Source organism: Dipodomys ordii, unplaced genomic scaffold, assembly GCF_000151885.1.
Source record: "Dipodomys ordii isolate 6190 unplaced genomic scaffold, Dord_2.0 Scaffold17, whole genome shotgun sequence".
Taxonomy (NCBI): domain Eukaryota; kingdom Metazoa; phylum Chordata; class Mammalia; order Rodentia; family Heteromyidae; genus Dipodomys; species Dipodomys ordii.
The window spans coordinates 12,839,031-12,851,885 of NW_012267233.1; the positions used below are offsets into that span (position 1 = coordinate 12,839,031).

Below are 12,855 nucleotides of genomic sequence, written 5' to 3' on the forward strand. Positions count from 1 at the left end.
CAAGGCGAGCGCTCTACCACTTGAGCTACAGCGCCACTTCCGGTTTTCTGGTGGTTTATTGGAGATAGGAGTCTCAGGGTCTCTCCTGCCCGGGCTGGCTTTGAACCGCGATCCTCAGATCTCAGCCTCCTGAGTAGCTAGGATTACAGGCGTGAGCCACCAGCACCCAGCTTTTCTTTATTTTTTAACTGATACACCAAAACATAAAAATGCTGTGAAATCTCATAGGTAGTAATGTAAATACTAAAATGTAAGAGGAGAAAATAGGGTGGGCTGCAAGTAGCTCACACTTATAATCCTAAAATACTTGGGACACGGAGACTGGGAGGTCTGTAGTTCAAGGCCAGCCTAGACAGAAAAGCTCATGAGACACCTTCTCAATGGAGAGTTGGGTACAGTGGTATGTCTGTCTGTAAATTCTGATGAGAATTCTACAAACAGGCAGATCAGAGTAGTGGAGGAGGAAGCAAGACTCTTTCTTCAAAATAATCAGCACAAAAAGGTCTGGAACTATGGCTCAGCAGTAAGTAGAGTATCCAGCAAGTACAAGGGTCCTGAGTTCAAGCCCTGATGATTAGGAAAGAAGGGGAAGAAAGAAGAACATAGTAAAAAGAACAAATTCTGAAATTTGAGGTTATGAGGGTTAAAAAAAAATCATACTTTTAAATGAAAATGTTGTGAAATCTCTGAAGATAAAAACCATATTCTTTTTCCTCTCCTATTATTTTTTAAAAAATAACTCTTGCCTTTAGCTTTCCTTATGCTTGTACTGGAAACAAAGGCTAACAAAGTTGGCTGTATACTAACACAAGACATAAACACTTCACAAATCCAAAGCCATTCCGGGATAACTATTGCCTCTTTTAAACCACAACTAAAGGGACACAACATTCTAAAGACCAAAAAATCTAAAAAGACTATAGATTAGCAATAAGAAAATTTCATGTTTAAATACTGCCTCAATCATTATGAAATATTTTAATTCTCTAAGTTAATCAGATTTCAAGTAGTACATTTGATATTAAATTATATTACTATGACCTCTAAAAGTGGTAAGTCAGAATTAAAAGTAAAACATAAAGCATGAATTCAGGGTGCTAAAAAGAAAATTCTGAAAATAACTGATAATTTTTAAAAGGACATACTTAACCCAGACCATTCATCATCGATATAGGGTTGATTACGGTTAACATCCCACTGATAATCAGAAGTGGAAGACTGAGAAACTGGCTCAGCAGTAGACCCTTAAATAAAAACGAATGCAAAAAAATTAAAAATGGAATTTCCTAATGATGTTTCATTACAATAGTTCTATACTTTGCACACGGAGGTTTTATTTTATTTTTTATTTCTCCTAAAAGAAAAAGTTTAGACATTAGAAAGAGTTAAAAGGAAAAGCAAAATTTTAAAATTAACTGATATATGACTAGATCTAGTTTATTGATTAAAAACATTTTCCCTTAGTACCAATCTATTAGATTTTATCTTTTGTAATATATACTTCAATCTTGTCTAAAATTTTTTTAAATAAGAAAATGATTTTGTTCTTTTTTTGATCAGTCTTGGGGTTTGAGCTTAGTGCCTGGGTGCTGTCCCTGAGGTTTTCTTCCCCGCCATTAAGGTTAGTGCTCTTTGAGCCACAGCTCCCACTTCCAGTTTTTTGGTGATTAACTGGATATAAGTCTCACAGAGCTAGGTGCCAGTGGCTCATGCCTGTAATCCTAGCTACTCAGGAAGCTGAGATCTGAGGATCATGGTTCAAAGCCAGCTGGAGAAACAGTCTGTGAGATTCTTACTCCAATTAACTACCAGAAAACCAGAAGCACAGTAGTGGCTCAAAGTGGTAAAGTGCTAACCTTGAGCAAAACAGATCAGGGACAGCACACAGGCGCCGAGTTCAAGCTCCATGACTGACAGGAAAAAAAAAAGTCTCATGGACTTTCCTGTCCTGGCTGGTTTTGAACTGTGATCCTCAGATCTCACCCTTCTAAGTAGCTAGTATTAACAGACATGAGGGCACCAGCACCAGTACCCAGTTAGCTTTTCTTCTAAATAAAAAGTAATACAACACAAAATCTTGTTTATTTTAGTTCTGGATATTTGAGAGTATGCCTATGAGAGAGAACTAGAAAATGTCTGTTCAAATAAGCCTGAACTTTCTGAGCAAGGAATGTGAAAGGAATAATTACAGTGAGAAAGAGCCAAAGAGACAAGAAGGTTGTCAGAGCTTTAGAGAATTAGGCTTAAGAGAACAGAATATTTTCTAAGCTTTTTTTTTGGGGGGGGGGCAAGGGGGGACAAGGAGAGGGGATGAAGTAGAAAACCTACAAGGTCCTTTAAGAACCTATGAAGTAGAAAACCTACAAGGTCCTTTAAGAACCTATGAAAGCTGTGGTAACCCAACTAAACTTTAAAAGATTTTTGGGGGAGAGCTGGGAAGGTGGCTCAGTGGTAGAGTGCTTGCCTTGCATGTATGAGGCCCTGGGTTCAATTCCTCAGCACCACATAAGCAGAAAAAGCCAGAAGTGGTGCTGTGGCTCAAGTGGTAGAGCACTAGCCTTGAGCTGAAGAGCTGAAGGACAGTGCCTAGGCCCAGACTGCAGGTCCCACAACCGACCAAAAAAAAAAAAGATTTTTTTGGGAGGGCATGTAAGTTCACAGATACCAGAATGAAATCTCTGCTCTATGGCCATTCATTTTAGAATGTAAATGACTGTGGTCTCTACCAGACATGCATGAATATATACATAAAATGCTTTCTGAATCAGAATTTCCACTTGCATCAGAGTCCATACTTGACTTTTAATTTTTTGTACCAACATTGGGGCTTAAACTCTTGTTCTTGCTTGGCTTTTCTGCTCAAGGCTGGTACTCTGCCACTGGAGTCACTCCTTTACTTCCAGTTTTTTTGCTCATTAATTGGAGAAAGAAATCTGAGACTCTTCTGTCCAGACTGGATTCCAAATGCAATTTTCAGATCTCAGCCTCTTGGGTAACTAGGGTTACAGGTATGAGCCAACAGTGTCTGGCTCATCCTTGACTTTAATATTCACTTTGGATTTTGATATAAAGAAATAGTTAAGAAGGAAAGAGACCTAGTTAGCACAAAAGTTCAACATGCAATCATTTCTCTCTCTCAAAGTCCTCACTAATTTATACATTTTCACCTTGGATGTAGATGATTTTACTAGAATTCCACTAATGTAACTGCCTGATATGGATTTAAAATAAAAATAACCCTATAAAAGCAGTATATATTACTAGTATGTATATATACACATATACTACCATATATAATATAAACTATATGTGTGTGCATATGTATATACTAGTACTACTAGTATTATATATACATATTATATACACACACATACATATATACTAGTATTAGTATATACTATATATACATACTACTTTTATAGGGATATATGTGTGTATATATATACATATACATATATATATAGCATACTGTTTAAAAGCATAACTATAACCCTTCAATTATTACTTCAGTAACTTATGCTGTTTTCTTTGAAGATATGAAGGGTAAGGTATTACACATCTGTGTAATACAAAATCACCAAATAAGAGAAGCAATTAACATGGAATTCAAAGGTGCTCTTTAAGACCAGGTTTTAGTAATTGCAACTGGTGGGCCCAACTAATCACTCTATTTTTGTATGCTCAAAAGCCAAGAATAGTTTTTAGATGGCTGAAAATTAGTATTCTATTACCAGTCACAATTACTTGTTGCTATTTCCTCTGGTAACGTGCCTATTATCATGGCAAAATGAGGAACTACAACAGAGACCATATGGCCCACAAAGCCTACAATGTTTCTTTTCCAGAGAAGATTTGCTGACCTGTTCTATGTTAGTATTCTAGATAATATGGCACTTTTTTTTCTTTTGGTTGGTTGTGGGGCTTGAACTCAGGCTTGGGTGCTGTCCCACGCTTTTTCACTCAAGGCTAGTGCTCTACCACTTTGAGCCACAGTTCTACTTCCAGTTTTCTGGGGGTTAATTAGGTGGCTTTCAACAGTAATCCTCAGATTCAGCTTCCTGAGTAGCCATGATTACAGGCATGAGCCGCTGATGCACCGCCTAAAATTCCTACTAGAAACTCATAATGAATGAAAATCAATAGGAATAAAATGCCAAATCACAACAACAACTATGGTAAGACTATGTGCCTTACCTAAAAGAAGGACTTTCAGGGTATTTGTTTATGTGCTAATAAACTGTTAAGTGATGTCAGATGGACAGAATCTTCCTTACTCTTCTGTAGAAAAGAATTAAGCCACTTGCACATGAAGAGTTACGTTTTCTTCATCCCCACTCTTTTTAGGACTCTGCTACTTTACCTATTATTTATTTTAATAGCAGTACTTGATGATGATGATTTTTTTCAAATAAAAGTGCTAAAATTAATTTACACAATTTTTTTTGTTAACTCAATGAAAGACTGTTTTTTCACATACCAGAAACAGCAGAGTTAAGTGTGAGAGATGCAAAAGAAGCAGAATTCTGTTCAGAGGTATTCATCCCCCTATCCACACTAGACCAAGCAGCTGTTAAAATAAAGAACGTCACTTGGAACCTTTAATTTGCAATAAAATCTGAAAGATATGTACAGATTTAAAACTATGGTAACAATATTTAAAGGCAATTTTAGAAATGAGAACCAATAATACAGCAATAGCTAATAAATTTCTATTATATTGTTGGCCCTTTACACCCAAACACTTGTGATCTTTATGGCAACCCTACTAGGCAGTTTCAGAGCAATTAAGTGATTTGCTGATAGCTAGAAAACAAGGGAGCTCATGACTGGAAATTAAGTCAATTTCCAAAGCCCATGCTCTTTCCAACTACCAAACTACCTTATCATCTATCCCAATTAAGCAACTGCGTTGGGCCAGGCACTGAGCCTAGTTTGTTTTCTGACAGTCACTTAAAATATCAGCTTCATACAGGTTAAATAACTTAATGTCCAACAGACATTCATATTTATTAAGTCTCTCTGAACTATTACATGCTCATTCTATTTAGTATATACCATAATACCTCAATATTAAGACAGTTATTTGAGTATACTCATATACCACAAAATTATACTGTGATCAACAGACCAGATATATACGTGGTCCTATGGAGTTTATCAACTAGAATCATCATAGCAATTTAAGTACACACTATACTGTCACAAAATGACAAAATCATCTGGCAACTTTTTTTTCAAAGAACAATTCCCCATCATTGTGCTACATATGACTACAACCGCCCTCCTCCAGCAAGCCTAACTTAATATAGTTCTATTTCAGTACTAATTCAGCTAGGGAAGAACCTTAATCTACTGTTTAATTTTTTCTATAGTAACACTAAGCAAGTACCACTTATCTATGTCTTAATTATGAAACTGTACATGGCTCTTATAGGTAAACTGAAAATATTCCAAAATGTTATAGTTTAAAACAGTACTCCATAAAAACCTAACAATTTCATTTATTATAGAAGTACGTTATAGCACTGAAATCTTGTGCTTTCTTCTCTACTCAAAGTGAGAATAGGAAATTAAAGAGAACGTCTCTTTCAAACAAATTCTGCTATTTCCACACAATTCTTTATATACATCTTACTGGAAGAAGAGAACAGAGAGCAAGCTTAAGAACTTATTAGTAAATGCCAGAAGTTTGTTCTTAAGAGTGTTAGCTTTTTAACAAGAAAAAGGCAGCCTAGGTGCTGGTGGCTCATGCCTATAATCCTAGCTACTTCGAGGCTGAGATCTGATGATCACAGTTTAAAGCCAGCCTGGGTAGAAAAATCCCTGTAAGACTCTTATCTCCAATGAAACTACTCAAAAAGTGGTGCTGTGGCTGAAGTGGTAGAGTGCTAGCCTTGAACACAAAGCAGCTCAGGGATAGTGCCTAGGTCTTGAGTTCAAGCCCTAGGACAGGCAAAAAAACCATCCAAAAAAAAAAAACAGCTGCCCAAAAGCCAAAAAATCCCAACAAACAAAAAAATCCCAAAACAAACACACACACAAAAACTAAGGGTGAGGAAGTAGGAAAGAGGGAATTGACAAAAAGGGGGATGGGGGAATGGCACCGGTGGCTACAGCTATAATCCTAGCTATGTAGGAGGCTGATATCTGAGGATCATAGTTTGAAGCCAGCCTGGGCAGAAAAATGTGAAACTTTTATCTCCAATTAATCACCAAAAAGCTAGAGGTAGAGCAATGTGGCTCAAGTGCTAGAGCACTAGTCTTGAGCTAAAAAGCTCAGTTTTAATGCCCACCCCTTGAGTTCAAACCCCAGGACTGGCATCAAAACAAAGAGGTGTGAACAACAAAGAGAATTATTTTCTATTTACAAACTATAAACTTCTAGTGTGCATTACTCCCCAAATTAAAAGAAAAAAGCTATAAAAATATTTGCTTTACCACGATAGAAAAAAATTGTATGTTTAATGGGTAAGAAATTGTAGTTTGATTTTAAAAATAAAAACCACAGGAGAAATGGCAAAGAACATGAACAGGGAATTCATAAAAGAAATAGAAATACGACAGTTGTAGAAAAACCTCCAACCTCATTAATGATTCAAGAAAGTTAACCAAAATAATCCTTTTTTTTTTGGGGGGGGGGTCCGGTCGTGGGGCCTTAACTCTGGGCCTAGGCACTGTCCCTCAGCTCTTCAGCTCAAGGCTAGTGCTCTACCACTTGAGCCACAGCGCCACTTCCGGTTTTTTTTCTTTTTGTTTATGTGGTGCTGAGGAATCGAACTCAGGGCCTCATGCATGCAAGGCAAGCGCTCTACCACTGAGCCACCTTCCCAGCCCCAAAATAATCTATTTTTGCTAATCAAATTAGAAAAAAAAGTATACACCACCTTTTAAGTAAATGATGAATAAGCATGTATACTGATGTTAAGAGTATATTGGGAATAACTGTCTTAAAAAATACTTTCAACAATATGGAAATGAAGCACTATAAACATTCATATGCCCTTTAACCCAAAATTATTCTCAGGAATTCATCCTAAACAAAGAAGTCCTAAACTAATGTATTCAATGTAACATGCTGTTACTAACACGATATAATCATAGAGCTACTCAGTAAAAATATTTACAAAGAGTAAAGAAAATGTTTCTTACTATTTTGCAAGTAGGTGTGCAAAAGGACCACACAAATACACATAAAATTCAAATTACATAAAAAACAAAAACCATGTACAGGGAGGAAAAAAAAGACTAAGCAAAAAAAAAAAACAACAAAAAACTGTCAGTAGAATGTATGGTAATAATGCATTTTTCCTTTTTTTGCAGTTTCCTATATATAACATGATTTCTTCTCATACTATAACACACAATAGATACATGCACTCACTCAATTATATATGTCTGCAAAAATTTAGTTTTTAACCTAATGGTCCTCAAGAGAAATAAGCTTCTCAACTAATGGTACTTATAATTAAAATCCAGGGAAAAATTTAATTACAAAAAAGCATTTGCGGGTTCCAAAACTCTCTATAAATACTTTAAACTGTACTTCCATTTAATATTTTCATTTAGACTCAACAGAACTACAGATATCAATCAAGTCTTCTCAACACACCATTCATATCACTAAGAACACACAAATATACAAATATAGTTAACTGATAAATGTGATATGTGAAGATTCTCTCAAAGTGATCACCCTTATCATGTAAAATTTGGTAAAATAATTAAAAATCCACCCAACATAGAAAAGTGATCAACTTTATTTTAGTTCCTACTTTGCTTCATCCAAAGGAACTGAGATAGTCAGTACTAATATTTCTGTATAGAAGGACCAAATTTTCTATTGATGACTACTTTTCATTCCTGAAAAATCCAACATATACCATATTAGCACTTTAAAATGAACTTATAAAATATGTTCTAACAGTCCTTACCAATGCCAGAAAATATTGAACGGTCACTCCAATTCCTTCCCCAGTCTTTTCCATTTGCATTAGTATCACCAGTATCTTGAGTCCAAGCAGGTGGCTCCGTTTTCCTCTTGCCTACAGAAGCTGGTGGAACAGAATTCCACTTCTCCTCACCTGCACTGATGTGTGAGGAGAGTTTTACAGGCTTTTCATTCCAACCTCCTCCATCGACAGTAAGGTTTTCATTCAATCCTGAAGAAACTTAAAGAAAAGAAAATGAAGATTAAAAACAAGAAAGATGGGGCTGGGAAGGTGGCTCAGTGGTAGAGTGCTTGTCTTGCATACAGGAGGCCTTGGGTTCGATTCCTCAGCACCTCATAAGCAGAAAAAGCCGGAAGTGGCTCTATAGCTCAAGCAGTAGAACGCTAGTCTTGAGCTGAAGAGCTGAGGGCTGGTGCCCAGGCCCAGAGTTCAGGCCCTATGACCGACAAAAAAACCAACCAACCAACCAAACCAACAAAACCAAGAAAGATGACTTCTTGTTAAAAATTTTTTTTTTAATAGCATCATGGGATTTTTATTTGGAAGTAAATTTTTAACTAGCAACACAAATGCCAAGATACCACACAAAACATCCACAGGAACAAAAATGGGTTATTTTTAAATCTCTGCAATGCCTTGGCTTATATTTATTATTTTCATTCCCTTACTCTCTTTTAAATAGTTTGAGCATTAAAAAAATGAACTTAACAGTATGGTTACTGCAAGGTCTCTATTAACTTAAAAATTAACAGGAGGTCTGAATGTAATTATATATAGTAGAGATGTTCTCAATAGCAGAATGATTGGCTCACAGGAATTATGAAAAGGTAAACAGGAAAATGGCCCACATTCTAGGATACTCAGAACACTCACCCATGAAGAATATAAAGACTTATACTTAGTTATATGTTTTTTCCTTAAACATTTGTGTATACTATATATAAAGCAGTGATTCTAAAACCTGGTTGCCCATTAAGAAATTCCTTAAAAATACACTAGACAGCCTTAACCAAGACCAATTTAAAATCTGAGATGGGGCCCCAGGCCTCATGAACATAAGTCTGTATATATACTCCTATACAAATTACACACAAGTGATTGTAAATAAGTACATGTTTGTGTGTTGTGTTTTGTTTGTGTCTGTGTAGGAGTGTAAGCTTCCTAGATAATTGTGATATGTAATAAGGATTACGACCAGGGTTATAGAGGAAGCTGACAGTGATAAAGAGGAGCTTAAAATAAGGTGCTTTTTTTTCATTTCTAAATTTATGTTTTGCTACAACACTTGTGTTTATAGGTCAGGTATACAAGTCTACTTAAGCTATTATCATAAATGAGGAAACAAAATATATTTTTGTGAAGTACCCTAAAACCTTATAGTCCATTTATTGTTAAATATTTAACACTGTCAAGGAAATAGTATTAAAAACTACAAGAACTGGGCTGGGAAGGTGGCTCAGTGGTAGAGCGCTTGCCTTGCATGCCTGAGGCCCTGGGTTTGATTCCTCAGCACCACATAAACAAAAAGGAAAAAGCTGGAAGTGGCACTGTGGCTCAAGTGGTAGCACCCTAGCCTTGAGCACAAGAGCTGAGAGTGCCCAGGCCCAGAGTTTAGGCCCTACAACCGGGCCCAAAAAACAAAACAAAACAAAACAAAAACTACAAGAACTAATGCTTTTTCTTGTATATGATGGTTAGGTCTTTTATATGTTCATATTACATTCATGTCCAATAAAGACCCTTCTCTATTGGCTTAAGTGGTTCAAGTCAAGAATAAAAATTGCATATAAATTACTAAACGTATACGTATATTTATGTGTGTGTGTATTACACATACCAAAAACTATTAGAAGTGGGATTGATTTTTTTCTTTATTTTCCATAGGGTATGTAATAATAATAATTATTATTTTATTTTTTTTTGTCAGTCATGGGGCTTGAACTCTGGGCCTGAGCGCTGTGTCCCTCAGCTCTTCAGCTCAAGGCGAGTGCTCTACCACTTGAGCTATAGCGCCACTTCTGGTTTTCTGGTGGTTTATTGGCGATAGGAGCCTCATAGTCTTTCCTGCCCAGGCTGGCTTTGAACCTTGATCCTCAGATCTCAGCCTCCTGAGTAGCTAGGAATACCAGGTGTGAGCCACCAGCACCCAGGGTAATCATATTATTTTAGTAATTACTTTTAATTACTTTAGTAATTACTTTAAATTTTTGTTGTTGTTGTTGTTGATTGTGGGGCTTAAACTCTGGCCCTGGGCGCTGTCCCTCACCTCTTCAACTCAAGGTGAGTGCTCTACCACTTGAGCCTCAGCACCACTTCTGGTTTTCTGGTGGTTAATTGGAGGTAAGAGTCTCACAGATGTTCCTGCCTGGGCTGGCTTTGAATTGTGACCCTCAGATCTCAGCTTCCTGAGTAACTAGGATTACAGTCATGAGCCACCCACACTTGGCAGCAATCAAAATAATTTTTGCCTTTTTCTTTCCTTTCACATTATTCAAGTTTTTATTGATAGGCCTCCAATTTAGTTACACAGAATTTCTCTCACCCTGAATTGTAGAATCTCCTTTTCCAGACTTAAAGTTGCTAACTTGAACATTTAGATGAGAATCACCTGGTTGAAACAGAAATAAAATTTATTTAATATCAAACAGGCTATGATACACATAAAACTAGGAGTAACATACAAATTGCTATTTGCTTATTACTTATAAAAAAACTGATCCTTCAAGTGTCAAATTATGACCCTGAAAAAGAGTTAATTTTATAACACAGTTCACATGTCTAACGGGGAACTGAGTTCTCTAGTTACTACACTAAAAGGCCAATAAAGGACCTGGAAAATTGCCCAAGTAGCAATAACACTTAGCTAAATCTGCAATGGTTATTAAGATTCTTTAAGGTAGGAGCAGGAAAACTAACTGGGCTCTGAAATTGGATTCAACTTTGCCACCTCTTAATACCAGTTTTTTCCAGCAATCCTGGAAGCAAACATATCAACTCAAGAACTTTTGCCAGTATTTGGCACCACAACTTAGGAAATATGGCAAGAGGTAAGAATACATGTTTCAGCACAAAAATAGTACATTTCTAAAACTAGAAAGAATGATCACAATGTAGTTAAAAAAAAAAAGCCACCAACAAACCTAGCATCAAACAGGATTGTGTAAACAAGGAAGGCATGCACATGAAAAAAGGATCACTAACAAAGCTAAAGCATATCTAGTATGTGGTAAAGAAAATGGGTAAGTAGAACTCATTGCTGTACCATGGCAATACATTCCAGTAAGTTATCAAGCAAAAATGTAAAAAAGCTAAGAAAGTTATCTAAAAATAAAAGATGACATCATAAACAAAAAGACAAAGAAATATAAATAAAGCCAATCATCTGAAGCGGGTTGAACGGTATTACTTTGCAGGCTGGTGTCTTCAGGGTAAAATGATGGTGACATAATGCTACCAAGAAGCAACCAACACTGGACAGCCTAGGTATCTAAATTCTTGAAAGAATTTAGCTTAATCACCTTGCAAATTCTGGTCTAGCTTTTTCAAATACCTACAGCTGAGGTGATAGGAAATCCAGTTAGAACCTGCACTAACCAGATATGCTTGTTTTAATATTGGAATGAAAGCACTCAACATGCAGAATGGTGCTAAATAATTCCACTTAATAAATGTCCTATCCACTGTAAGAAATGGAAATGCAAGAGAGTAGGGGCAAAGCAATGCACATGAGGAAAAGAAGCAACATCATTTTCTCATGTGACTCAAGGTAGAAAGGTAAATTTTAATTTAAAAAGCCATTCATTCAGAAGAATGTAACAACATTGTTGGTTATTAGGTAAACCAATATGGTTCACAATACTCTCACAAAGAAGGGTATATCAGCACAATGATTTTAGCAGTTTGAAATAGATCTGGACATAATGGTATTTTGTACATCTGATTTAAAGAAATTTTATTTGATGTACCACTTTTATGTTCCACTAATATACCTTTATTCTTCTTGGAACCAACAGGAAATGATGCAGTTGTAAGTTGCTCGGTGGTAACTGTGATGGTATTTTCTATCCCAGGGATAGTTGAATCCAATGAACCAGAATCAGTCAGCACCTTATCACGTTTACGCTGTTGTCGTTTCTCTCTGTGACTAATTTTAGTTTCCCAGGCTCCTGATACAGCCCGAGAAGAAAAAAAATTATTCAGTAAGGGGTAAACAAAAAAAGCTATCATTTTGAGGGAAAAAAATGGGGTGGGACACACAATATATACTAGATTTAGATACTAAGCAAAAAAACTGTCAAAAAACAACAACAAAAACAACTCCAAGACTGTTAATTACATTAAACTAGCCTAAGACTGTATTCTAATCTCATTTTTTTGCAACAAATTGCTATTGTTTAGTCTAATAATATTAAAATTCCAATTTGTTTAGAAAAAGTGAAAGAAGTCATCTTACATTATCTTTTTATTTTGTTAGGTATAAGTGACAGGAAGACTGTTATAGATTACTACCAATAAATGGGCTTATTAGGTAATGGGTAATAAGTGGCTCATTCAAGAATTTTGCAAAGCTGGGTGCTGGTGGCTCATACCTCTAATCCTAGCCACTAAGGAGATCTGAGGAACATGGTTTGAAGCTAGCCCAGGCAAGAATGTCTATTATTTCTAATTAACCACCAGAAAGTTGGAAGTGGAGCTGCGGCTCAAAGTATGAGCAAAAAGAGCTCAGGGACAGTACCCAGGCCTGGAATTCAAACCCCACAACAACAACAAGAAATTTTTGCACACAGCCTTTCAGGGGATATATAGGGGGCTGGGAAGGTGGCTTAGTGGTAAAGCCTTGTATGCCTGAGGCCCTGGGTTTGATTCCTCAGCACCACATAAGCAAAAAGAAAAAAGCCGGAAGTGG

At 36.4% G+C, this 12,855-nt stretch overlaps 1 protein-coding gene across 3 annotated transcripts in view; it reads right to left on the bottom strand.

Moving 5' to 3' along the window:
• Mtdh (metadherin) overlaps window positions 1–12,855 on the bottom strand; it is a 75,605-nt gene that overhangs the window by 18,566 nt on the left and 44,184 nt on the right. The window contains exons 4-8 of one of the 3 annotated variants that reach the window (XM_013012491.1): window positions 11,939–12,115; window positions 10,492–10,557; window positions 7,932–8,168; window positions 4,478–4,567; window positions 1,146–1,244 (exon numbers count right to left, since the gene is read on the bottom strand). In XM_013012491.1, the coding sequence (XP_012867945.1) occupies window positions 1,146–1,244; window positions 4,478–4,567; window positions 7,932–8,168; window positions 10,492–10,557; window positions 11,939–12,115 (669 nt within the window). The remainder of the gene's footprint in view (window positions 1–1,145; window positions 1,245–4,477; window positions 4,568–7,931; window positions 8,169–10,491; window positions 10,558–11,938; window positions 12,116–12,855) is intronic. The other 2 variants (XM_013012492.1, XM_013012493.1) reach the window with 2 other exon arrangements.